This window comes from Salvelinus alpinus, chromosome 12, assembly GCF_045679555.1.
Source record: "Salvelinus alpinus chromosome 12, SLU_Salpinus.1, whole genome shotgun sequence".
Classification (NCBI taxonomy): Eukaryota; Metazoa; Chordata; class Actinopteri; order Salmoniformes; family Salmonidae; genus Salvelinus; species Salvelinus alpinus.
The window spans coordinates 34353718-34381602 of NC_092097.1; the positions used below are offsets into that span (position 1 = coordinate 34353718).

Here is a 27885-nt window from a genome sequence, read left to right on the forward strand (position 1 = left end):
AAAGGTCAGAGAGGCTGGACAGGGTTGGGGTGGTGTAGTGGGGGAAGAAAAGTGGAGGGAAGTGGTGTCTAGGGCTCTAGTTCACTTTCTTAGAGAAACAGAACACATGAAGATAATTTAATGTACTATAAGAAGGCCCTTGTCTTGTTTTGCACACTTTGTACAGAATAATAAAATGCAGTACTACAGGATATTTCTTAACGTAGCTCTTTATTAGCTAGCTATAACTGGCATGTTCACGTATCGCCAACCAGGATCAAACTGACCATGACCTAACCATTTGGGTGGTCTTAACCAATCATAGCATAGTATGATATGGCGGTAAAATGCATCCAATTATAATTCAGTATGTTTACACATATGAATATTACAGCCGTGACCTTCCACACACTCCAGTACAGTAGGTGGCGGTGCAAACACCTTAAATGTTGGCTGCGATCCGACAACCCAATCCCAAAGAAGAAGAAGGCAGCAGCAGCTAGCTACCTTGTGCAGGCAATCATGATATGGCCTATTTCACTGGACCAGCTTGGCAACTGGCTATCTCTCTAGTTTGTAGGAGTGACCATTTGTAATGTATTATCAATTTGCTGGAGGAAGAAAATTATATCGATCGAGTAATCTACGATGACAATAGGACTAGCGTGGAAACCATGAAAAGATCTAGAAGTGTTGGTGCGTCTTCACCTTTGAATGGGATAGGAAAACAAGGTATTGCTAGATAGCGTAATGGACAGTCGTTTTTTTAATATATATATATGTTTTTAGTTAACGTTAGCTAGTTACCTGAATTAGTCGAGAAGGTGTCTCTGTCTAACTAGTTAGCTATTTGTCATGTTTGCACGTAATTCGTGTTAGATTAGCTAGCTAGCGAATGTCACGAGCTGGAAAATGTAGCTAGCTAACTAGCTAATTGCATTAACGTTCGCTAACGTTAGCTAAAAACACATAATTGACTGGTAAGGTTACCCATTGATTTTGAGACATGGTCTCCTAAGTCTTAAATCGAACACAAGGACAACAATAAATACTAGTAGTACTTACTGGCTTCCTTGAAAGACATGTTAGGTACCTAAATAACTTATATTTCTTCATACTGTAAACACAGAATTATTCCCATTGTGTGGCATCACTATCAAGCAAAGTGCAGGGGGACTGTCTTACAAATCCAGGCATAAGGTCATGAATTGGGCTCACTACTACATTACATGATGGCTGGCAACTCTGAGAATGTGGTTATTTTACTGGAGTGCTCCCTCACTTTAGCGAGCTGGGAGTCTGCAGTTCAGTTTTGTGAGGGATGTACTTGGTTGTCTGATGTCCGTTTGGCCTCTCCGCTTCCGAGTATAGCTATCTCAGGAGGATGTTCTGGCTAATGGCCACTGTGTTACTGTAGCTGCTGTGGGTTGAGGGACCTCAGCTGAACCGTTGTCATGTGGACAGATGGCGACTCCCGGAGGAAGAGGAAGGTGGCAGAGATCTCTCAGGCCCTGAATGTGACGCCGGTGGATGTGGCGGCACTAAGGAGGATGGCCATCAGTGAGGGGGGGCTGCTCACAGACGAGATCCGCTGTAAAGTGTGGCCCCGGCTGCTGAACGTGCCCACCGACACCCTGCCTGAGAAACCAGGTAAGCTGCCTGGGCAGTGGGCACTGCTGCTGACAGACCATAGATGCCACTGAGGCTACAAAGGCAAAGGGTACTAGACCACAATTAAGTGCAGGGGCACATATTCACCCTTTTCTCATTGTCTTTTCTCCAGAGGATATAGAGAGGGAGAATAATAAGGACTATAACCAGGTGCTGTTGGATGTCCAGCGTTCCCTTAAAAGATTCCCTCCTGGTGAGTGACACACATTTGTATTTATTAGGGATCCCCATTAGCCAAGGCAGCAGATACTCTTCCTGGGGTCCAAACACATTAAGGCACTCACATATATATATATTTTTTTAACATTTATTTAACTAGGCAAGTCAGTTAAGAACAAATTCTTATTTACAATAATGGCCTACTGGGGAACAGTGTGTTAACTGCCTTGTTCAGGGGCAGAACGACAGATTATTTTTTACCTTGTCAGCTCTGGGATTCGATCCAGCAACTTTTTGGGTTACTGGCCCAACGCTCTAACCACTAGGGTTACCTGCCTCCCCACATTACACATAAAACAAAATATAAAACAGTACATCATATAACATTGTTACACCACTACATATCTACAACACAAAATGTATGATACCACCATACAACAATATTACAATGTGCGTGTGTGTGTAGAGTGCATTTGCTAGCGCCTGTATGCGTCTGTCTGTACCTGTGTCTCTTCAGTCCCTGCTGTTCCATACGGTGTATTTTTATCTTTTTTTTGTTATCAGATTCTACTGCTTGCATCAGTTACTTGATGTGGAATAGAGTTTCATGTAGTCATGGCTCTATGTAGTACTGTCGCCTCCCATAGTCTGTTCTGGACTTGGATTGTGAAGAGACCTCCTGTGGCATGTCTTGTGGGCTATGCATGCACACCTCAGACCGTGCTCTTAGAATAGCACTAAATCATGTCAGGTTGTGTTTTGTCATTGTCTGTTTTGGCTGTCCCTCTTGAATTTGACTTGTGTGATGTAGATGTACAGGCTACGCAACCCTGTCATTTTGTATGTTTCTTTTGGAGGGTGTTCTATGTGTCACTGCTTTCTTTATTAAAGCAGCAGCTATCCTAGCGGTTGGAGCATTGGGCCAGTAACCTAAAGGTTGGTAGTTTAAATCCCCTAGCCGACAAGGTGCAAATCTGCCGGTGTGCCCTTGAGTATAGCACTTAACCCTAATTGCTGCAATGTTGCTAATGGCGGAACCTGCCCGTGACACCTCTCAGAGGGTGTCTCGGGGAGTTGGGATATGCAAAAAGCACATGGACAAATATGCACCCACCTAATAATACTAATTATTATTATTAAGAAAGTCATTATTAAGAAATTCTTCTTTATCAAAAATTGATAAAGAAGAATCTGATTTACTGGGCGCTTTGACATACTGCCATGCTTGTTTCTCGGGTATGGCCCGGGAAAATTTGGCCATTTTTGTCAATTAAGGGCATGATGGTTTTATAGTGAAATCCTGCACGGAGTCTTCACCGTGCGCTGCCACTTTAAGAGCGCAGCAGCAGTCAGGAAGGAGGAAATAAAGATGTCTGTTCCGGCTCTGTGTAGGGGCTATCGGTTAGCGCGGCAGTTTGACGGTGTGTGCAACTCTGCAGAAGTATTGTAGTTTCAGCGTGCTTAGTTTATATATATATATATATATATATATATATATATATATATATATAATAAAAAAAAAGGTTTGATCGTCTTTATCGCGCTACTCCTGATGCGTTAGAACCGTTCAAGCCTCGGATCACATGGATTACTAGTTGTTGCAAGCTTTTGTCAAACAACCAACCAATGATTGTGTCAGATGGGCGAATGCACGTTCAAGCCTAGATGCAACAGCTAAGCTCATCTCTTTCTATCTCCTTCAGTTCTTTACACTGAAATAATTTCTCTCTTTGTGCTGCGTTCCCTTTTATTTTCAGTCCCTTTGGTGAACTAATAATGAACTTTTTGACATTTTAGTTAAAGGGAGGTTGCGTGAGTTTGTTTTATTGTTTGAACTGTTGATTTTGTGTGGGACTATTGACGTTTGGCCAATAAGCTTTTTGGACATTATAAGGCCTTCTGTTTTGTCTATGAACACATTCACACACACACACACACACACACATTCATACCCCCCTCACTCCTCCACTGGGAGGTAATACAGTATATTGCAAATTCTCTAAGGTTTATGACTGGGTTCGTTCTTGTCAATTGTTTCTATTTAGTTGCAATTGAATTGCTCTGTCATTATTCTTGTATGAGGTTTTATTGATCTGGTTACCCCTGTGCTGTAGCTTGTTTTTAGATGTGTTTTTGCCAGATATAATTTCTGGCCAACAGGCTACACTCTAGGCAATCTCTTCTGCTGATGTGTGTCTGGTAGTGGTACTATCTTTACCCCTCTAACAATACCGCTATAGAACTGGCACCCGAACAGGGACCCCTGGAGAAAAGCACCTATAGTTGTATAATACAGAATACTACCGTGGGAGCTCATAGTCTCCTGTTGACATCAGTGCATAAAGGCCAAGTTATACATTTATTTCTCTAGTTGAGGAAATCAGCTGGGCCTTTTGACTTGTGACCTATTTTATTTATTTCACCTTTATTTAACCAGGTAGGCCAGTTGAGAACAAGTTCTCATTTACAACTGCAACCTGGCCGAGATAAAGCAAAGCAGTGTGACACAAACAACACAGATTTACACATGAGATAAACAAACGTACAGTCAATAACACAATAGAGGGCCTCCCGGGTGGGGCAGTACTGGAGCGCAGTGCTAGCTGTGTCACCAGAGATTCTGGGTTCGGGCCCAGCCGGCCGCGACCGGGAGGTCCATGGGGCGACGCACAATTGGCCCAGCGTCGTCCGAGTTAGGGAGGGTTTGGCCTGGCAGGGATATCCTTGTCTCATCGCGCACTAGCGACTCCTGTGTCGGGCCGGGCGCAGTGCACGCTGACCAGGTCGCCAGGTGTACGGTGTTTCCTCCGACACATTGGTGCGGCTGGCTCCCGGGTAGGATGTGCATTGTGTCAAGAAGCAGTGCGACTAGGTTGGGTTGTGTTTCGGGGGACGCATGGCTCTCGACCTTCACCTCTCCCGAGTCCGTACGGGAGTTTCAGCGATGAGACAAGACTGTAACTACTACCAATTGGATACCACAAAATTTGGGAGAGAAAAATAAATAAAACATAACACAATAGAATAGCTGTATAGTGTGTGCAAATGAAGTAAGGAGGTATGGCAATATATAGGCCAATGGTGGCGAAGTAATTACAATTTAACAGTTTGAACTGGAGTGATATATGTGCAGATGAGGAAGTAGAAATACTGGTGTGCAAAAGAGCAGAAAAACAAATATGGGGTAAGGTAGGTAGTTGGTTGGATGGGCTATTGCAAATGAAGTAAGGAGGTATGGCAATATATAGGCCAATGGTGGCGAAGTAATTACAATTTAACAGTTTGAACTGGAGTGATATATGTGCAGATGTGCAAGTAGAAATACTGGTGTGCAAAAGAGCAGAAAAACAAATATGGGGTAAGGTAGGTAGTTGGTTGGATGGGCTATTTACAGATGGGCTGTGTACAGCTGCAGCGATCGGTAAGCTGCTCTGACAGCTGATGCTTAAAGTTAGTGAGGGAGATATAAGTCTCCAACTTCAGTGATATTTTTTTTTTTTTGCAATTCGTTCCAGTCATTTGCAGCAGAAAACTTTAAGGAAAGGCGGGCAAAGTAGGTGTTGGCTTTGGGAATGACCAGTGAAATATACCTGCTGGAGCGCGTACTACGGGGGTGGGTGTTGCTATGGTGACCAGTGAGCGGAGCTTTACTTAGCAAAGACTTGTAGATGACCTGGAGCCAGTGGGTTTGGCGACGAATATGTAGCGAGGACCAGCCAACGAGAGCATACAGGTCGCAGTGGTGGGTAGTATATGGGGCTTTGGTGACAAAACGGATGGCACTGTGATAGACTGCATCCAATTTGCTGAGTAGAGTGTTGGAGGCTATTTTGTAAATTACATCGTCGAGGATCGGTAGGATAGTCAGTTTTACGAGAGTATGTTTGGCAGCATGAGTGAAGGAGGCTTTGTTGCAAAATAGGAAGCCGATTCTAGATTTAATTTTGGATTGGAGATGCTTAATATGAGTCTGGAAGGAGAGTTTGCAATCTAGCCAGACACCTAGGTATTTATAGTTGTCCACATATTCTAAGTCAGAACCGTCCAGAGTAGTGATGCTAGGCGGGCGGGTGTGGGCAGTGATTGGTTGAAGAGCATGCATTTTGTTTTACTAGCATTTTTAAGAGCAGTTGGAGGCCACAGAAGGAGTGTTGTATGGTGTTGAAGTTTGTCTGGAGGTTTGTTAAGTGTCCAAAGAAGGGCCAGAGGTATACAGAATGGTGAGGTGAGGTGGATCAAGAGGTGGAGGTGGATCAAAGAATCACCCGCAGAAAGAGTGACATAATTTATATATAGAGAGAAGTGTCTTTGACCCCTCTCCCTGTGTAGGCATGCCAGACAAGCAGCGTGAGGACCTCCAGGAGGAGCTGATTGACATCATCCTGCGGGTGCTGGGAAGGAACACCCAGCTGCACTACTACCAGGGCTACCACGACATCGTGGTCACCTTCCTGCTTGTGCTGGACGAGCGTCTGGCCACCGCTCTGGTAGAGAAACTCTCTACGCACCACCTCAGGTGGGTCTTTGTCTGTTTTGGTGTTCCATTCACACAGGAGCTTGGCTTTAAAATGGGGGTTAAGTAGAAGGGGAATCCATTTTGAAAAGAGAACGTAGCCAGTTGCAATACAACCATTTGTTTTAGCTATTGTAGTGTGCCGGTTTAAATGACTGTGTAAACTGCACACAATTGGTCAGATGAGTCATCCTAAACAGTTGCTATTGGAGACGAGTCATCTTGAAGCATTTCATTTGAATTACACACACAGTACTACTTTCTATGTTTATGATTGGCAAACTGTCATGTTGATTCTCTAATCCTGGTTCAATTTGTCACGTTGTGGTCCTCTGCTGTTCCTTTACTGCAGGGACTTTATGGACCCCACCATGGACAACACTAAACACATCCTTAACTATCTGATGCCAATCATCGAGAGGATCAACCCAGAGGTGCATGACTTCATGCAACAGTAAGCATCTCTTCTCTTGTTCTGTTAGTACAATCAGTAGTTAGTCAAATAATTAATGAGCACAACTAATGAAGATACAATACCAGTAAGTAAAATTATGTTCCACTGAATGTGTCTCCAGGGCAGAGGTGGGCACCATCTTTGCCCTTAGCTGGCTCATCACCTGGTTTGGCCACGTCCTATCAGATTTCCGCCACGTTGTGCGGTTGTATGACTTCTTCCTGGCCTGCCATCCTCTGATGCCAATCTACTTTGCTGCTGTGGTGAGTGTCCTCTAAAGTGGAGCCCAACATAACCCTCTCTTTTTTTCTTTTCTTTGGGGGCTAGATCATTCTTAGAGTTCAAATGTGCCTCACAAATCAAGTGTTTGCTTATGAAAAACATATTTTTATTTTTGCAGCAGAGATTAGCTGACCACTTATGCTGTGCTCTTGTTTTTGGACAATAGCTTCTAAATTGCCCCTGAGGAGTTTGATAAAACTGTATTGAATTCAATAGATTCATAGACCAGGGTTTCCCAAACTTTTTGCCCTAGCACTAAACATCTGATTCAAATAATCAAACCTTGATGAGTTGGTTATTTGAATCAGCTGTGTAGTGATAGGGCAAAAACCAAAACGTACACCCAGGGGGGGCCTCAATACAGAGTTTGGGAAACCCTGGCATAGGCCATAGACCGCATGCTGTTAACGAGTTGTTGTATTGTGTGCGCACTGTTTGGTCGGTGTCTATTCCAGATTGTGCTGTACCGAGAGGACGAGGTGTTGGATTGTGAGTGTGACATGGCGTCGGTGCATCACCTCCTGTCCCAGATCCCCCAGGACCTGCCCTACGAGACACTCATCAGCCGTGCAGGAGACCTCTTTGTCCAGTTCCCCCCCTCCGAGCTGGCCAGGGAGGCTGCCCAACAGTACAGTCAACAGTAAGATTGTCTACCTCCTTTCTCGCTTGTCTCTTTTTGCCACGTAGTCTCCCATGGACCCCCCCCCCCCCCCCCCCCACAGATGCTTTACCTCCTATATCTCCTGTCTGTCTTTTGCTCTCTTTCGCCCCCTCCCTCTGCTCCCTGCTGTTGAGTCACATTCCCTCAACACGCTCGGGTGAGATGGTGTGAACTGTCGCTTTAATAACCTGATACTAAGAGAATTCTGTCCCCTCCTTCTCATTAGCCTGTACAACTGTTACTATCATGTACTTATTCCCAGCATATTTAAACAATAACACATGAATTTTAACTTATACATACCCCAAGCTAAGGTACTGTATATTTAGGAAAATACATGTCCTTCCTTCTGATGTTTGTTCTCCTATACCACTAGTAGTATAGGTGAACTATAGAACTAGTTTGTTGTAGAAGTAACAAGGTTTGCCCCAAACAGCTGTGAATTCCCCTGCGTTGTCCCAGCAGTAGCTGGCTGGTGTTAATGTTTTCCTTGGTCTCTCAGGACAGCAGCTTCCACCTTTAAAGACTTTGACCTGGTCTCAGAGCAGCAGCGGCCTGACTCAGTGCTGCGAAGGCGGCTGAGGGAGAAGCAGGCGCTGGAAGGAGCAGCTGCAGGGGCCATGGTGGCGACGGCACAACCCACTGTGGCCCGACGCTTCGTCCGACTGGCCGTCATGGGGCTCACTGTGGCCCTGGGGGCAGCCGCCCTCACCCTGGTCAACACAGCCCTGGAGTGGGTGCCCAAACTGGACTTGCATCTCTTCCCCTGAGAGAGAGAGCGAGGGGGGACTTGGAGGGAACAAGTGGGGGCTGACGTACAGACTTAAACAGGGCGGCTATTACAGCAGAAGACGTACACAAGAGGGAAAGAGAATATGGAGTTCTGTTCCCTATTATGAAGGACGAGAATGGAACAGAGACTTGACTGTTAACTTTGTCTAACTTATATTTGTAAATAAAATAACTGGATACTGATAAATGTTGTGCACAGAGGGATTAAGCTACTTATGTGATGGCAAGCGGCAACTATTAAGGCTTTGGGTTACTAGTTGAAGAGCAGTCACTGGGGTCAACTGCTGCCAATGAAGAGCGTGTGTGATTGTGTCCGAGATTTAACTCACCCTTGCCCCTATGTAGTGCACTGTATAGGGTGCCAATTCAGATGCTGTGTGTGTATGCTATTCGGTTCAAGGGTGAGTTAAATGAACCTCTGAGCCTCACATGGGCCATGTTTGCACAAGGACAGAGTTCTCGCAAGCCCCCCTGGCCTGGTCGTCGCCCCCCCCTCCCCCCCGGCAGATCAAGTCAAATTGCCTGTCCTAAGAACACGTCCTTTTCATTACTGTACCAAGACCAAATACTCCCATCTTTGTATGTTTAGCACTTCATTGTATCATTTTCTAAAGCATTAAGTTATGCACAAACACACCACCCATATTTATCATGGAGGACAATTTGCGTAAGTTATTTTCCATAGCATGCCTAAAATAGGTTAGCTTTGTGATCTCGGACAAAGCACCAATGGCACTGCCAGATATCCCATAAGCCCTGACTGGATCCCATGCTTTTATTGTACAATAATTAAATCCTATTTTGTTAGTTACACATGTCTTCACATTTCAGCAGAACTCATTATACTCACCAAATGGCTTGGTTGAAGAAATGACAAGGTTTTTGCACATTTCATTTTTAGCAATGTCACTTGAGCTTGTTGGCAGAGTTTTTAAAAAATGTGACGCATTGGACCTGCTCATATTTGTTCAACAGAAATACATGTGTATAATCATGCGTAGTCGACTTGATTGCGACACAGATACTCAGTGGTGCCTATTTTGGATATCAAACAATACAGCTCCATCAGTCTTATTTGCAATAGATGGATTTTGTTGCACAGAAATGGCCTCATTCTGTATCATTGCACTAAATGTTTTTTTTCTGCCTTTTATGTTGATTTCTGTTATATTTGTCATGAGAATAATTAAAACATTTACAAGATCAAAGCAAATAAACTGCCTAGGTTGAGTGGACAATTGAATCTGTTTAGTTCCCTATGTGTTTATCGCTACCTTATACAGTATTTCTTTAGGGTCAATGCAGTCTATTTACGATATATACAGTCTCTGCTTACACTAAGGGCTAAAAATGAATCTTCCAAGCAGTAAAAGTAGAACATCTTTTTTCATCAAGAAAAGTTGTTCTTTATTCCCAAAGTAAATCATGCTTTACATCCGTCAAACATTTTATTGTAGACATTGTGCTCTGCAATGGTATTATCCTTTTAAAAAAGTACCTCATGAACACAAGACTTGCATTATACTGCAGTGTTAAATATAAGAAATTGTCTACACTGAACAGATTGGCTGTAGTCATCAATGACAAAAATGTATGGCTTCTGCTTGGAGTGTTCAAACAAACACTTCCAAGATCAGGCTGGAGGAATGGTCAAACCATACTACAGAAGTCATTTGATTGTTCATTACCACCTTTTGATAACAACTTATAAAATCTAACACAACAAATGAATGTTAAATACTCCATTACAGTTGTACATGCTCCGTCAAAAGGGAAATGAATCTGCTTGACTAGTTGCTGTGTATAGTTATCCCCGTTATAATATGTATCTTTTACAATGTCTAGTATTGATGAATTAAGGTCATGACTAGCACTTTATGGAGACCCGTCTCAGTTTACTGCTTGAGTTAAACAATTAGCCAACATTGACATTTATTTTCTACATCAAAGACAATATTCAATATTCTTCCAGGGTCGGAGACTCTTGCCATTCAACAAAAACATAAACAAAGAAAACAAGCATCTTGAATTTATATCACAACCTTGTTTTGTTCAAACGGAGTGTCCCCTGTCAGATAAAGGTGGTGATATGCCAAATTACACATTATTTTGCATGTACAGTGCAAAATAATATCAATCTCCCAACTAGGTAATACAATTAGTGATATAGCAATGTCCTTTGAACCAACAATTAAACACTAGGATAATGTTATTCTGTTATGTTATTCTCATATCTGGAATCATCCGACACTCAATGGTGTTCAAAGTTCCAACAAAAACAATAATATAAAGTGCCTTTGGAAGTAAGACCAGCCAGTGTCTTCACAAAGAACTGAACAGAATCCTAACAAGTTATGTGCACAACTCAAGGTTTTACACAAATCATCTCTTGACATCAGTGCATGAGTTTTTCAAAATCCAGGTTAGGATTGAACCCTTGCCCTGGGTTGACACGGGAACAGCACTCCCGCAGGATTCCTGTAGGAGCGAGAGTGAAACTCCAGAGTTAAGTTCCGGACAGGTCGGGACAGGATCAACAGTCCACAGGAAGTACAGGAATCAATTTTTTTGTTGTTGTTATAAGCCGTTTTAGAAGGTCATATTGTTTAGATTTTTTGGGGCCCCTGTCCCTCCCATCAGTAACACGTGTTCTTCAGTCTTCAATCACTACCTTTATCAGCAGGCAGGCATAAAACAGTAGCTAGCTAAAGGTTCTCTCATCTCGTGAGCGCTGAGCATGCGGTTAAAATGAGCAAGGGACAGGAGTGATTTGTATCGGGACAGGACAAGAAAGTAATAGAACTGTTATGGCGTTATATAATTGTTGCGGGATCAGTATAGTACGGGACAAAATTGACAGGATAAGACAGACAGGAATGAATTCTCACTCCCGTGTCAACCTCTAGTCGGGCCCCCCCAGATAGCATATGAACACATCAGTTGGGAGCCCCCTGTAGGTCGGCGCCCCCAGACAGCGTATGAACACGTCGGTTATGGGCCCTCAGGTGTTCAAGGCCCACCCAGATAGTATATGAACTCGTTGGTTATGGGCCCCCTGGAGGTCACTGAAACCCCAGATAGCATATGAACACGTCATAAACCATGACAAAATGTGTAGAATTGCAGGAAATTAACTTTAAAGAGCGACAGCCCCTAAAAAGCCACTTCTCGTTTTGAAAACTGCCTATGTGGCATCGAAATGAGACATAAACATTTATTCTAGTGTCAAAATTGACTACAGTATAAAATATAATAATTTTGGTAATAAAGTCAGTCTTGTCCAAAACTGAGATTTGTAAGATGGTAGTAAAAATTGGTGTCACGGAATGAAGGGTACCCTAACAGTTTTCCTTGGGTTGGGTTTATTTCAATGCTGCCAACAGCTGGCAGCACCCAAGTAATCATCAATTTGGGGAGCAGTTGCACGGGACCGATCGATCGTAACACCCATGGTCAATTTGGTTTGACATTCGATATACCTATGGGGCTAGTTAGGGACCATCAGTAAATTACAAAATATATATGGGACAATATTTTTTAAATGTCAATAGTTCCAAATTTCAACGACTTAACCTCAAACCAACTATAAAGTTCCTTCAGAAAATGTTCACACCCCTTGAATTCTTCCCAATCTTTTTGTTACAGCCTGAATATAAATGGATTAAATTTAGATTTTGTGTCAATGGCCTACACACAATACCCAATAAGTGGAATTATGTTTTTGGAAATGTTTACAAATTCTTTAAAAATGACAAGCTGAAATGTCTTGAGTCAATAAGTATTCAAAAATAAATAAATAATAATAACTTTTTTATGGCAAGCCTAAATAAGTTCAGGAGTCAAAATTTGCTTAACAAGTCACATAATAAGTTGCATGGACTCACTGTGTGCAATAACAGGTTTTAATTTTTTCTCTGTACCACACACATACAATTATCTGTATGGTCCCTCAGTCGAGCAGTGAATTTCAAACATATATTCAACCACAAAGACCAGTGAGGTTTTCCAATTCCTCGCAAAGAAGCGCACCTATAGGTAGATGGGTAAAAAACTTAAAAGCAGACATTGAATATCCTTTCAGCAAGGTGAAGTAATTAATTACACTTTGGATGGTGTATCAATACACCCAGTCACTGTAAAGATACAGGCGTCCTTCCTAACTCATTCGCCGGAGAGGAAGGAAACCTCTCAGGGATTTCACCATGAGGCCAATGGGACTTTAAAACATTACAGAGTTTAATGGTTGTGATAGGAGAAAACTGAGGATGGATCAACAACATTGTAGTTACAATAAAGCACTAAAGTGAAACTGCAAAACATGTGGCAAAGAAATGAACTTTTTGTCCTGAATACAAAGCGTTATATTTGGGGCAAATCCAACACAACACATCACTGAGGACCACTTTTCATATTTTCGAGCATGGTGGTGGCTGCATTATGTTATGGGTATGCTTGTTTTTTAGGATAAAAATAAACTAATAGAGCTAAGCAAAGGCAAAATCCTTTAGGAAAACCTGGTTTTCCAACAAACACTGGGAGACAAATTCACCTTTCAGCAGGACAATAACCTAAAACACAAGGCCAAACATACACTGGAGTTGCTTACCAAGACGACATGAGTGGCCTAGTTACAGTTTTGACTTAAATCGTCTTGAAAATCTATGGCAAGACTTAAAAATGTCTGTCTAGCAATGATCAACAACCAACTTGACTTGAATAATTGTTTTAATAATAATGCGCAATTATTGTACAATTCAGCTGTGCAAAGCTCTTAGAGACTTACCCAGAAAAACTCACAGCTGTAATTGCTGCCAATTCTAACATTTATTGACTCAGGGGTGAATACTTATGTAAATGAGATATTTCTGTATTTCATTTTCAATACATTTGCAAACATTAAAAAATATATGTTTTCACTGTCATTATGGGGTATTGTGTGTAGATGGGTGAGAAAAAAATAATATTTAATCCATTTTGAATTCAAGCTGTAACACAACAAATGTGAAATAAGTCAAGGGTAAATTGTATAAATTCATATAAAATATTTAAAGCATTTAATGAGACAACTAAAAGATGTGCAACATGAAAATATAGTTCCATTTATATTGTGTAATTTATTGACGGTCCCTAACTAGCCCCAGAGATAGGCTATCTAATGTCCAACCAACTTTGCCACGGTCACACACCAGCCGGCTGAAGCTACACTACCGTTCAAAGGTTTGGGGTCACTTAGAAATGTCCTTGTTTTTGAAAGAAAAGCACATTTTTTGTTCATTAAAATAACATCAAATTGATCAGAAATACAGTGTAGACATTGTTAATGTTGTAAATAACTAAAACATGGCAAAATGTGTAGAATTGTAGGAAATGTGCTGTTTTCCTGCCCTGTAAATTAGGATTGAAAATGAGTCATCCTTGCCTGGGTTTGTACCATAGAGAATGATAGAGGACTCTTCTTGTATCTGTCCCATTTTGGTGTCTGTGCACACACGAGTAGTGCCAATGAGGCCAACTCCATTTTGAAGTGGTCCATTTTCTTATTCAACTACTTCTGAGTTGGTAAACAAACTGAAAGGGTCCACACCGCCACCTGGAGTGTGTTATTTGAACAGGTATAAAGCCAAGGTTGGCGATTTACTGCCACCTGCAGTTATGGAATGTTTGCTCACAAGCATAATTCTTTGGCTGGTCCCTCCTGATGACCTGGATGGAATTATGTAATCCTTCCTTAACCCATAAGAAGTCCCACCCAGTTGACTACTTCAAAATGATGAAAGTCCTCAATGGCGCAGCTCATGCTAAAACAGGCTTTTGGGCACTCAAGTCCTCTATGATTCTTTATGGTGTGTCCCCATATGGACTACCCACCCAGCACTACGTTGAGATGGAGTGGGGCCCCTCAGTGGCAGTTCTGGCATTTAGGGTGGCAACGCACCCCATTGACTCAACATCAACAGCTTCCTGAGTTGTCTCTGAGTTGTAGCTCGTAAAAATCGGTTGCAACACTCACTACCGAGTTCCAAACTGCCTCTGGAAGCAACGTCAGCACAATAACTGTTTGTCGTGATCTTCATGAAATGGGTTTCCATGTAGCAGCAGCACACAAGCCTAAGATCATCATTTGCAATGCCAAGCGTCAGCTGGAGTGGTGTAAAGCTCACTGCCATTGGACTCTGGAGCAGTGGAAAAGCGTTCTCTGGAGTGATGAATCACGCTTCCCCATCTGGCAGTACGACGGACGAATCTGGGTTTGGTGGATGCCAGAAGACTGCTACCTACCTAAATGCATAGTGCCAACTGTAAAGTTTGGTGGAGGAGGAATAATGGTCTGGGGCTGTTTTTCATGGTTCAGGCTAGCCCCCTTAGTTCCAGTTAATGGAAATCTTATCTTATCTTAGCCTTACAGCATACATGACATTCTAGACGATTCTAAGCTTCTAACTTTGCAGCAACAGTTTGGGGAAGGACATTTCCTGTTTCAGCATGACAATGCCCCCGTGCACAAAGCAAGGTCCATACAGAAATGGTTTGTCGAGTTCGATGTGAACGAACTTGACTGGCCTGCACAGAGCCCTGACCTCAACTCCATCGAACATCTTTGGGATGAATTGGAACGCCGACTGCGAGCCGGGGCAAATTGCCCAACATCAGTGCTCGACCTCACTAATGCTCTTGTAGCTAAATGGAAGCAAGTCTCCGCAGCAATCTAGTGGAAAGCCTTCCCAGAAGAGTGGAGGCTGTTATAGCAGCAAAAGGGGGACCAACTCCATATTAATGCCCATGATTTTGGAATGAGATGTTTGACGAGCAGGTGTCCACATACTTTTGGTAATGTAGTGTATTTTAGGTTATCACTGGGAAGTGTTTACCTACTTAGATGTAAAATGAGAAATCAGATGGATTCTATCTGATCTAAGATATCTGAATGCCTTAATAAAGAGTATAGCAGTCAAACTGGGCATGGTAAGTTTATCTTAGCTCAAATTTGGTGACCATAGTGATATGTTTGAAATGGAGCCGTAGGGTAGGTCTAAGAAGAATAGTCTAGTATGGTGAGGTATTAGAGTGGGGAGGCAGAGTAGCTGTAACTGTAAGAGTACAGTTTGTAGTAGGTGTATTTATAAGAGTAACTGTAACTGAAGAGTAATTGTCTTATGTTCGGAGTAGCTGTAAATGTCAGAATAACTGTAACTGAAGAGTAATTGTCTTATGTTCGGAGTAGCTGTAAATGTCAGAATATCTGTAACTGAAGAGTAATTGTCTTATGTTCGGAGTAGCTGTAAATGTCAGAATAACTGTAACTGAAGAGTAATTGTCTTATCTTAAGAGTAGCTGTAAACGTCAGAGTAACTGTAACTGTCGGATTAACAGTAACTGTAAGAGAAACTGTCTTACGTTTGGTCCCCAGCGAGCCAGCCGGGTGACCCAGTAGATCTCCGTCTTACACATCAGTCAGAAGATCCAGTCACAGCCATCCTGCTTCTGAATTATTACTTTGGACAGTGCATGGCCTCCACGTTCTGCAGTAAGGACTATCGAAGAAGACAACAGAAGCTCACGGTTAGGTTTACCCATAGATATCATATCACAGTTCAATAGTGTAATAAGCCAATTGTAGGTTTAATCAAGGTCAAGTTCACCTTTAGACTTCTCATAATAGTTCAGTAGTGTAATAGGCCGATAGTATGTTTCATCAAAACTCCCTATAGGCTTCATATTGCAGTTCAGTAGTGTAATAGGCTGATAGTATCTCATGTTCAATCAAAAACAGGTTTGGTGGGAATCCACTGGGATTCTCTGCCTCAAACTCTATAACAGGGGCTGAGTCACTGGTGCTCTTTTATCACTGACATGATCTTCCTGTCCGGGTTAGCGCTCCCCCTTGGGTTTGTGCCGTGGGGGACATCTTCGTGGGCTATACTCGGCCTTGTCTCAGGATAGTAAGATATCCCTCTAGTGGTGCTTTCTCTCTCTCTCTCTCTCTCTCTCTCTCTCTCTCTCTCTCTCTCTCTCTCTCTCTCTCTCTCTCTCTCTACCTCTCTCTACCTCTCTCTACCTGAGCCCTAGGACCATGCCTCAGGACTACCTGGCCTGATGACTCCTTGCTGTCCCCAGTCCACCTGGTCGTGCTGCTGCTCCAGTTTCAACTGTTCTGTCTGCGGTTATGGAACCGTGACCTGTTCACCAGACGTGCTACCTTGTCCCAGACCTGCTGTTTTCAACTCTCTGGAGACAGCAGGAGCGGTAGAGATAAAAAATATATATTTCACCTTTATTTAACCAGGTAGGCCAGTTGAGAACAAGTTCTCATTTACAACTGCGACCTGACCTGGATACTTTGAATGATCGACTATGAAAAGCCAACTGACATTTACTCCTGAGGTGCTGACCTGTTGCACCCTCTACAACCACTGTGATTCTTATTATTTAACCCTGCTGGTCATCTATGAACATTTGAACATCTTGGCCATGTTCTGTTATAATCTCCACCCGGCACAGCCAGAAGAGGACTGCCCCCCCCTCATAGCCTGGTTCCTCTCTAGGTTTCTTCCTACGTTCCCGGCCTTTCTAGGGAGTTTTTCCTATGTCCTTCTACACCTGCATTGCCTGCTGTTTGGGGTTTTAGGCTGGGTTTCTGTACAGCACTACGTGACATCAGCTGATTGATTGAAATGGTGAGCAGAAACAGGGCTCTACCACTTAGAGGGAAATAACTATCTGTCTGTTACCACATTACCTCCAGCATCTGTGTGGTCTGTTTGCAGCCATGTCTTTCTCAGCTCTGATCCGGAGATTGTCTTGAAACTCCTTGCAGTTTCTGTCTTTGTGGATGGCCTTAAAAAGAGGTAGACAAAAAGGTTGTTGTCCAGGCACCCATCTTTATCATTTATTTTAGCATTCAAGGGTGGACCAGGGAGGAGGAGTGAGAGAGAAAGTTGACATACCTTGCAGAGGAGACAGTTGTTCTCTGCAGAGCTCACACATAAACTCGTTGACTTTGTCCTCAAAGATGCCCCAGCCAGCGCAGTCAGGAGTTTTGCACTGGTAGCTGTCTCACTCCACGTCTCAGTGATACTGAGCCTCAGCTCTAGAAACTTCCGGGGCTCCTCCTGAGAGAGAAGCTAAAGAGACAAAGAACAGGTCACTGTGTAAAGTACAACAGAATCGACTAAATATGTGTTATGGTGATGTGTATCTTTCACATAAATTATACAAGGTAATGTCATCACTTGATACAGATAACCATCGTGAGATAGCCTGGGTACAGGCCTGTTTTTTCTTTAACCAACAAAGCATAAACAGACTGGCTGCCAGGCTAGGAGTGAGAGCACCAGCAGGACTCACAGATTTGATCTCCCGGTCATGCAGCTTGCTATCACAGCTGTAGTTTTCGTCCTCATAAGGGCAGGTCACTTCTGCATCCATATTGTTCACTATGGTTACTTTAAGACACTCCCAGTTTAGAGAACACACCCAAATAACAAGGTATTTAACCTGTACACATCTCTAATTACTTTATTATTTAGATGGCAGTGTTGTTAGTTTTTTATTTATTACAGATGAAACATTCACAGAAACATATTTAATATTGATACAAGGTGAGTAAGACAACAATCCTATTAGATTTCCATTTATTTCAGATTAAACATAAATTAGTATTTCATGTCTATATTATTAATAGCAGTGGAGCGACAGTGATCTACTCAAGAGAATACCAGCCAGGGCTTTGTCTCAATAGTTGTAGCTTTATTTCTTTGTGCACGAGACAATGGAAGCCAGTAGTCAAGATGTGTCATACATGCAGAAAACATGCAGGCAATACCGCAGTGTGGCTCCCTCCACTGGCGGAATGGAGCAGTAGCAGATAGGACAGTCCAGCTCCTCTGTGTTGGAGACGAGGCTGTGGGCGTCCGTTTCCACCACTCAGGACATTCCTCTCCCGCTCTTCCTCCAATGCTTTTATCATCCCACTTACTTAAGTATATTTTAGCGATTACATTTACTTTTGAGACTTAAGTACATTTTAAACAAAATAATTTCTGACTTTTACTCAAATAGTATTTTACTGGGTGACTCACTTTTACTTGAGTCATTTTCTATTAAGGTATCTTTACTTTTACTCAAGTATGGGTACTTTTTCCACCACAGCAAATGTGTTTATATCCCTGTTAATGAGCCTTTCCCCTTTGCCAAGATAATCCATCCACCTGACAGGTGTGGCATATCAAGAAGCTGATTAAACAGCATGATCATTACGTAGGTGCATCTTGTGCTGGGGGACAATAAAAGGTCACTTTAAAATGTGCAGTTTTGTCACACAACACAAAGCCACAGATGTCTCAAGCTTTGAGGGAGCGTGCAATTGGCATGCTGACTGCAGGAATGTCCACCAGAACTGTTGCCAATACAATGCTCAGTATTGTTCATTTCTCTACCATAAGCTGCCTCCAACGTAATTTTTGAGAATTTAGCAGTACATTTAACCTGCCTCACAACCGCAGACCTCATGTCACCAGACCAGCCCAGGACCTCCACATCCGGCTTCTTCACCTGTGTGATTGTCTGAGGGTGGGTGGGGGTGCTGAGGAGTGTTTATGACTGTAATAAAGCCCTTTTGTGGGGGAAACCTCATTCTGATTGGCTGGGCCTGGCTCACCAGTGGGTGGGACAGGCTGCCAAGTGTTTTTGTTGTTGTTGTATTTAACCTTTAGTTAACAAGGCAAGTCAGTTAAGAACAAATTCTTATTTACAATGACGGCCTACCAAAAGGCAAAAAGCCTCCTGCGGGGACGGGGGCTGGGATTAAATATAAAAAATTAAATATAAATATAGGACAAAACACACATCACGACAAGAGAGACACCACACCACTACATAACGAGATACCTATAGTAAGACAACATCATAGCATGACAGCAACACATCAAAACACAACATGACAACAACATGGTAGCAACACAACATGGCAGCAGCACAACATGGTGGCAGCACAAAACATGGTACAAACATTATTGGGCACAGACAGCAGCACAAAGGGCAAGAAGGTAGAGACAACAATACATCACGCGAAGCAGCTACAACTGTCAGTAAGCTCAAGACTGAGTCTTTGAATGAAGAGATGGAGATAAAATGGTCCAGTTTTAGTGGTTTTTGCAGCTCGTTCCAGTCGCTATGCCCTCCCAAGCCCACCCATGGCTGCACCCCTGCCCAGACCTGTGAAATTCATAGATCCGGCCTAATTTATTTATTTCAATTGACTGATGTCCTTACATGAACTTTAACTTAGTAAAATCTTTGAAATTGTTGCATGTTGCATGTTGCATATTTTTGCTCAGTATAGTAGTGGAATAAGAAAAACCCACACAAGTCTCTTTTTAGCTATATTTAATGATGACATGATCTTATATCTTGCATCCATGTACAGTACAAAGCATTCACCTGCTGGTACTGTAAAGTGGCCATCTCCTCTAGCTGGAGTCTCTGGACCTCCTGCTTATCAGGCTGGTAAACCTTGGGTACGTCATAACCTGCTGGTCTCTCAGACCCACACGCCCGGCCGCGTTGGCTTGTTAGCATAGGTGTACACAGGGCATGACCAGCCCACCTGGTTGTCCACACACGCATGCAAGCACCCACCCACCCATCCACACACGCATGCACAAACATTAAAATCAAATCAAATCAAATTTTATTAATGTAGAAACAAATGGTTATTGTATATACAGTGGGGTCCATAATTATTGGCACCCTTGATGAAGATGAGAAAAAAAGACAGTATAAATGCTCAACATTTTGGGGAAATTATATTATTTTAAACTAATACAATTGCTCAGAGAAATATATTTTGTTTAGGGCAATTCCACAGTAACAGAGTGATGCGATTTTTCACTTTAAAATGTATGCCAAACAAAAACGAATGATTGCAAAGTTAAATAAACCATACAACTCTATGCACAAGGACTACTTATCACAATTTCCACCGAAAATTTTACATGAACATATTTAAGAACAGTGCAGGTATAAAGTTTGATAACAACATGACAGAATGACTGTTTGTGCTGTCATTCTGTTACCAAACTTTGCAATATACAGTTGAAGTCGGAAGTTTACATACACTTAGGTTGGAGTCATAAAAACTTGTTTTTCAACCACTCCACAAATTTCTTGTTAACAAACTATAGTTTTGGCAAGTCAGTTAGGACATCTACTTTGTGCATGACACAAGTAATTTTTCCAACAATTGTTTACAGACAGATTATTTCACTTATAATTCACTGTATCACAATTCCAGTGGGTCAGAAGTTTACATACACTAAGTTGACTGTGCCTTTAAACAGCTTGGAAAATTCCAGAAAATGATGTCATGGCTTTAGAAGCTTCTGATAGGCTAATTGACATAATTTGAGTCAATTGGAGGTGTACCTGTGGATGTATTTGCTTAACATCATGGGAAAATCAAAAGAAATCAGCCAAGACCTCAGAAAAACAAATTGTAGACCTTCACAAGTCTGGTTCATCTTTGGGAGCAATTTCCAAATGCCTGAAGGTACAACGTTCTGTACAAACAATAGTACGCAAGTATAAACACCATGGGACCACGCAGCTGTCATACCGCTCAGGAAGGAGACACGTTCTGTCTCCTAGAGATGAACGTACTTTGATGCGAAAAGTGCAAATCAACCCATGAACAACAGCAAAGGACCTTGTGAAGATGCTGGAGGAAACGGGTACAAAAGTATCTATATCCACAGTTAAACGAGTCCAATATCGACATAACCTGAATGGCCGCTTAGCAAGGAAGAAAACCGCCACTGGTCCAAAACCGCCATAAAAAAGCCAGATTACGGTTTGCAACTGCACATGGGGTCAAATATCGTACTTTTTGGAGAAATGTCCTCTGGTCTGATGAAACAAAAATATAACTTTTGGGCCATAATGACCATCGTCATGTTTGGAGGAAAAAGGGGGAGGCTTGCAAGCCGAAGAACACCATCCCAACCCCGAAGCACGGGGGTGGCAGCATCATGTTGTGGGGGTGCTTTGCTGCAGGAGGGACTGGTGCACTTCACAAAATAGATGACATCATGAGGATGTAAAATTATGTGGATATATTGAAGGAACATCTCAAGACATCAGTCAGGAAGTTAAAGCTTGGTCGCAAATGGTTCTTCCAAATGGACAATGACCCCAAGCATACTTCCAAAGTTGTGTCAAAATGGCTTAAGGACAACAAAGTCAAGGTATTGGAGTGGCCATTACAAAGCCCTGACTTCAAGAACTGAAAAAACATGTGCGAGCAAGGAGGCCTACACACCTGATTCAGTTACACCAGCTCTGTCAGGAGGAATGGGCCAACATTCACCCAAGCTTGTGGAAGGCTAACTGAAACGTTTGACCCAAGTTAAACAATTTAAAGGCAATGCTACCAAATACTAATTGAGTGTATGTAAACTTCTGACCCACTGGGAATGTGATGAAAGAAATAAAAGCTGAAATAAATAATTCTCCCTACTATTATTCTGATATTTCACATTCTTAAAATAAAGTGGTGATCCTAACTGACCTAAGACATGGAATTTTTACTAGGATCAACTGTGGATCTACTTTGGATTTACCTCACTATATCGCTATTGGATTAGCTGACTCTGCCTTGGCCGGTGAAACGGCCTCTCCCTCTGAAGTTCCTCTCTCCTTGGCTCTTCTTTGGTAGGTAACGCAGGCGTCAATCGGTAAGTTTCCGCTCTCTCTACTTTATTACTGCTGGCTTTTTTTGTGTTCTCTGGGTTCCTGCCTGTGCTAGACTAGGTGGTGTTGTTCTCTGGCTTACTAATTAGCTATGTCGACCATGGTAGTTGGCTATCTAGGCTAGTTAGCTGGCTAGGCTAGCTAACTATGCTCTGGACACTACGCTGACAGACACAGCAAACCTTTTTGCCACAGCTCGCATTGATGTGCCATCCTGGATGAACTGCACTACCTGAGCCACTTGTGTGGGTTGTAGACTCAGTCTCATGCTACCACTAGAGTGAGAGCACCGCCAGCATTCAAAAGTGACCAAAACATCAGCCAGGAAGCATAGGAACTGAGAAGTTGTCTGTGGTCACCACCTGCAGAATCACTCCTTTTTTGGGGGTGTCTTGCTAATTGCCTATAATTTCCACCTTTTGTCTATTCCATTTGCACAACAGCATGTGAAATTTATTGTCAATCAGTGTTGCTTCCTAAGTGGACAGTTTGATTTCATAGAAGTGTGATTGACTTGGAGTTACATTGTGTTGTTTAAGTGTTCCCTTTATTTTTTTGAGCAGTGTATATATATATTTTTTAATTTGTGCGAAAATGTAATGGGGTATGCAAGCTTTTTTCTAATGGGTTTTTCGAGCTCCTGAATCTGGTGTGTAAATCTTGCCAGTCGATGGCGATGTTTCAAATAGGCCTATTCATCACTATCACTAGCTATCAGTAGCTAAGGGAAGAAATCTGTGGGCAAGCGCAGAACCATAGGCGTGAACAACAGCGGCAGCAAAAGGTAAAGCCCTGTATGGGATTGTTTTGAGTACATTGCTGGAAAGGACAAAAGAAAATGTATTGCAGTGTCAGAAGATGGTAGCGTGTGTAGAACAGAGATAAAAGGGAAAACCCATCCTACCTCAAAGTTAATCTATACAGCGCCCACAAAGAATCATACAAACAGTTTCAGAATAAAGACAAGAAAGACAGCCAACAGCTATTCGTAGCTGCAAGTCAACGGCAACCAGTAGCTGCACATCAGGACAACCAACTTGAACAGTTTGCATGAAAAGAGCAGAAACATGGCAACCTCATTCAAATGAGTTTACAAAAATAAAAGCAATGGTTAATTTATTCATCCAGTCTGGCAAGACTGAGGCCTGGCACGGGTTGATTGCTTTGCAAATGGATACAGCAATCCTTAAAGTTAAGGAGATTCTGAAAGAGGCATGAAAAACAACCCTGTGAGTTTACGGATGGAGCAAGAAATGACTGACTGCTTCTTTTATATGCATATCAGTCTACTTCTATCACCCCTCCTCCAACAAGGCACAGCATAGGCAAGGCACAACAGATCACCGACCATTTCGAATCCCACCGTACCTTCTCCTCTATGCAATCTGGTTTCCGAGCTGGTCATGGGTGCACCTCAGCCACGCTCAAGATCCTAAACGATATCATAATCGCCATCGACAAAAGACAATACTGTGCAGCCGCATTGATCGACCTGGCCAAGGCTTTCGACTCTGTCAATCACTGCATTCTTATCAGCAGACTCAACAGCCTTGGTTTCTCAAATGTCTGCCTCGCCTGGTTCACCAACTACTTCTCAGACAGAGTTCAGTGTGTCAAATCGGAGGGCCTGTTGTCCGGACCTCTGGCAGTCTCTATGGGGGTTCCACAGGGTTCAATTCTTGGGCCGACTCTTTTCTCTGTATACATCAATGATGTCGCTCTTGCGGCCGGTGATTCTCTGATCCACCTCTACGCAGACGACATCATTCTGTATACTTCTGGCCCTTCTTTTTGGACACTGTGTTAACTAACCTCCAGACGAGCTTCAATGCCATACAACTCTCCTTCCGTGGCCTCCAACTGCTCTTGAATGCAAGTAAAACTAAATGCATGCTCTTCAACCGATCGCTGCCCGCACCTGCCCGCCCGCCTAGCATCATTACTGGATGGTTCAGACTTAGAATATGTGGACAACTACAAATACCTAGGTGTCTGGTTAGACTGTAAACTCTCCTTCCAGACTCATATTAAGCATCTCCAATCCAAAATTAAATCTGAATTTGCAACAAAGTCTCCTTCACTCATGCTGCCAAACATACCCTCGTAAAGCTGACTATCCTACCGATCCTTGACTTCGGCGATGTCATTTACAAAATAGCCTCCAACACTCTACTCAGAAAATTGGATGCAGTCTATCACAGTGCCATCTGTTTTGCCACCAAAGCCCCATATACTACCCACCACTGCGACCTATATGCTCTCGTTGGCTGGCCCTCACTTCATATTCGTCGCCAAACCCACTGGCTCCAGGTCATCTATAAGTCCTTGATAGGTAAGGCCCCACCTTACCTCAGCTCACTGATCACCATAGCAGCACCCACCCATAGCACGCACTCCAGCAGGTATATTTCACTGGTCACCCCCAAAGCCAATTCCTCCTTTTGGCTGCCTTTCCTTCCAGTTCTCTGCTGCCAATGACTGGAACGAATTGCAAAAATCATTGAAGCTGGAGACATATCTCCCTCACTAACTTTAAGCATCAACTATCAGAGCAGCTTACAGATCATTGCACCTGTACATAGCCCACCTGTAAATAGTCCATCCAACTACCTCATCCCCATATTGTTATTTATTTTATTTATATATGTTATTATTTTTGCTCCTTTGCACCCCAGTATCTCTACTTGCACATTCATCTTCTGCACATCTATCACTCCAGTGTTTATTTGTGAAATTGTAATTATTTCGCCACTATGGCCTATTTATTGCCTTACCTCCCTAATCTTACTTAATTTGCACACACTGTATATAGACTCTTCTATAGTGTTATTGACTGTACGTTTATTTATTCCATGTGTAACTCTGTGTTGTTGTTTGTGTCACACTGCTTTGTGTCACACTGCCAGGTCGCAGTTGTAAATAAGAACTTGTTCTCGACGGGCTTACCTGGTTAAATAAAGGTGAAATTAAAATGAAATGTAAAAATGCGTTGCTCAACATCCATCGGATTTAGCATCCACACACCGTAGAGGTAATTGACAGCACATTGGACACATGGGACATACCAGAGGAGAAGATCCTACTTGTCGTAACTGAGAACGGGGCGAACATAGTCAAGGCTATCAAGCCATTACAAAAGAGGCAAGAGAAAACCTGTGATCAACAACAACCAGAGCTGGCCATAGCTTCGAAAGGCGTGGCAGAAATGTATGAATCCAAGTCAGACACTGACGATTATCCTTTAATATCCAAGTCACATTAAGACTGATTTATAATTTAAACCTAACCAAACCTATAACCTGACACATCACCTTATGTATTACTGCCCCCCCAGTGACAAGAAGCGATATCCCCAAAAAACACAACTTGTAACATATATGCAGGGAGTCAGGAAGCAGGTGGAGAAGGTGAGTTTAATACTAAGAAACATGAAGATAATCAAAACAGGAGTAACGTACAGAACGTAAACAAAACCAATACTGCCTGAAGATTGAGGCTACTGAAGGCTAAATAAAGGGAGCGTAATCAGGTTGGTAATGAAGTCCAGGTGTACGTAACAAAGGGTAGAAGGTGTGCGCAATGATGGCTGCTAGCTGTGCATAATGTGGGTTGCCTGGACGGGGGTTAGTAGACCTGGTGTGAGAGAGCGGGAGTAGGCGTAACTATAGGCCTACAGCACATAAATGGCTCCTAGCCTCCCACGCATAAGGCTACACTAAAACTGAAACTTGATAATATAATCACAAAATATAAATAATTGTATGAACTCAAAATCAATAAAAACTAGTAAATCAAGTCTGAAATCTAACTGAAACTAAACTGAATTTCAAATATTAATATAAAAACTACAATAAAACTACAATAACCTTGGTGTAAACTATTTGTTTTTGTTTTATTTGAAGTTATACATTTGAAGTTATTTCTGTTGGAGTTTACACATAGGGAATATGCTGGCTTGCCGGGTCTTCCATATTATGTCACATCCCGCAAAAAAAATTTGACTTCGGCATTCTTCGGAATTCTGATCGGTTTTATTTAATAACTCAAAAGATGTTAAAGGAAGGTGTAACCTTTCATTGGGACTTTTGATGCGTATACTAATGAAAATCCATATATTACATGTGGTTACATTTAGGCTACCTATCCTTTAAGTGTGCATGTGTGTGTCACAAGCTGATATACTGACAACCTGTGGGCCTTGCTCAGTATAATAGGTTATTTTTGGAAGACCAACTGGTGCTGTAGGGTGGAGTGTCCTTACGGTCTAGCCGATGGTGCTCCTCCTGGTTCAGTTGATCCCAGCTGAGGTTGACAGCATGGGCAAACTTGATGTACAAGTAGGCCTGGTCTTCATTCTTCCTCAACCAATGGCTGAGTGTTAGTCCTGGGCCAGACGCTTCCCGATCACCCAGCTCTGCAGAGATGGATTAAATTCATAGTTAGTATTGATCTGTAGAGAGATTCAACAATACATGGGAGCTCTGTCTCTACTTGTTTTCATACAAATATGTGTATTAAAGACAATGAATAAATATCAGAGAAAAAATATATGACATATTTAAAAAATAAATATGATATCGTTCAATTGCTGTTGATGAAAATGGAGTTGCATCAATAATTTGTTTTACCTTCTCTTTCAGATCTGAAACGGTCATGTCGAGTGTTATCAACAAGGCAACAGGAACATAGTTATCTGAATGTGCATCCCCGACTCCCAACTACAAACTGCAGCAAAGCAACCAGAAAAGGTAACTGGGTCTGAATTACTCTGCACTTAAACACATTTACAAAGGTTTTACTATTCATTCAGTTTTTCAAGAGAAAGGTGGGAGCTAAAGTGTAAAGTAAGTAATCCACAATCCCTTGTACCTCGTGGTTACATGTCGATTATTCCACTTGTGTTTGCTCTCATATGCAGTATAGGCCAATCCTATGTAATGTTAAGTATGACCAACAGAACACTACTAAATGATTCCACATACCGAATAGAGTCCTGGGAGTAAGCCTTGTGGGAGATCCTGACAGACATTGGTACACACAACTCTGCCAGCTGCTCCAAGCGCTTCTTGGCTTCCTCTTTGTCACCACAGCTGATGGCCTCACTCAACAACTGGGCTAGCTCCTCCACTGCAATAGAAAAATAACCTTTTCATCAATGCATAGAACAATGCTAATTTAAACTTAGTCAGAGACCAGATATTGCATGTGCTGATTTTCACATATTATGTCATATTATGTGTCACTATCATTGCTCTTTGGCCCTTTATTGACCTGCCTATTTAGACATTATCAGGAAATCAGAAATGAGAACCACACAGACATAAGCTAAGCCTAACTTTATTATGAATAACCTTTATTCTTACCCTCCTTTTAATCTTAAATTGCTTGTGAACGTCACCTCATGAGAAGACATAGTTTGACCTATTTTATGAAATTACAAGCAAAAGAAAATCATGATACAAAGAATAACACAAAGTGAAAAACAACATTATGCAAAATGGAAACGTTCACTTTGACAGCACCCTTTCACTTTGACAGCACACTAAGGACAATATTTATATTGTATTGTAAACTAAATAACGTGATATTTTAGCCATAATTATACTTTAGCTATAAGTATCCAGAGGC

General features: G+C 42.2%; 1 protein-coding gene and 1 pseudogene across 4 annotated transcripts; one reads left to right on the forward strand and one right to left on the reverse strand.

Moving 5' to 3' along the window:
* The first annotated feature begins 452 nt into the window (after positions 1–452).
* On the forward strand, positions 453–8698 carry LOC139535967 (TBC1 domain family member 20-like). Of its 4 annotated transcripts, none has more exons than XM_071335990.1 (8): positions 453–711; positions 1444–1629; positions 1763–1843; positions 6139–6325; positions 6675–6776; positions 6898–7039; positions 7514–7698; positions 8222–8698. In XM_071335990.1, the coding sequence occupies exons 1-8, from the start codon at positions 654–656 to the stop codon at positions 8487–8489; spliced, it is 1209 nt and encodes a 402-aa protein (XP_071192091.1). In that variant the 5' UTR covers positions 453–653; the 3' UTR covers positions 8490–8698. The 4 variants fall into 4 exon arrangements, with proteins under 4 accessions (XP_071192091.1, XP_071192093.1, XP_071192095.1 ...); XM_071335992.1 differs by having other exon boundaries at positions 520–675; XM_071335993.1 differs by having other exon boundaries at positions 578–711; positions 1397–1629.
* A 7075-nt stretch (positions 8699–15773) lies between these two features.
* LOC139535284 (ranBP-type and C3HC4-type zinc finger-containing protein 1-like) lies at positions 15774–27670 on the reverse strand (annotated as a pseudogene).
* Positions 27671–27885: the final 215 nt, after the last annotated feature.

Excerpts from the sequence above, each read along its gene's own strand:
- LOC139535967 (XM_071335990.1), top strand. The coding sequence starts at position 654 with ATGAAAAGATCTAGAAGTGTTGGTGCGTCTTCACCTTTGAATGGGATA. Across the intron at positions 1,630-1,762 it reads CACCCTGCCTGAGAAACCAG|AGGATATAGAGAGGGAGAAT; the intron begins GTAAGCTGCCTG and ends TCTTTTCTCCAG. Across the intron at positions 1,844-6,138 it reads CCTTAAAAGATTCCCTCCTG|GCATGCCAGACAAGCAGCGT; the intron begins GTGAGTGACACA and ends CTCCCTGTGTAG.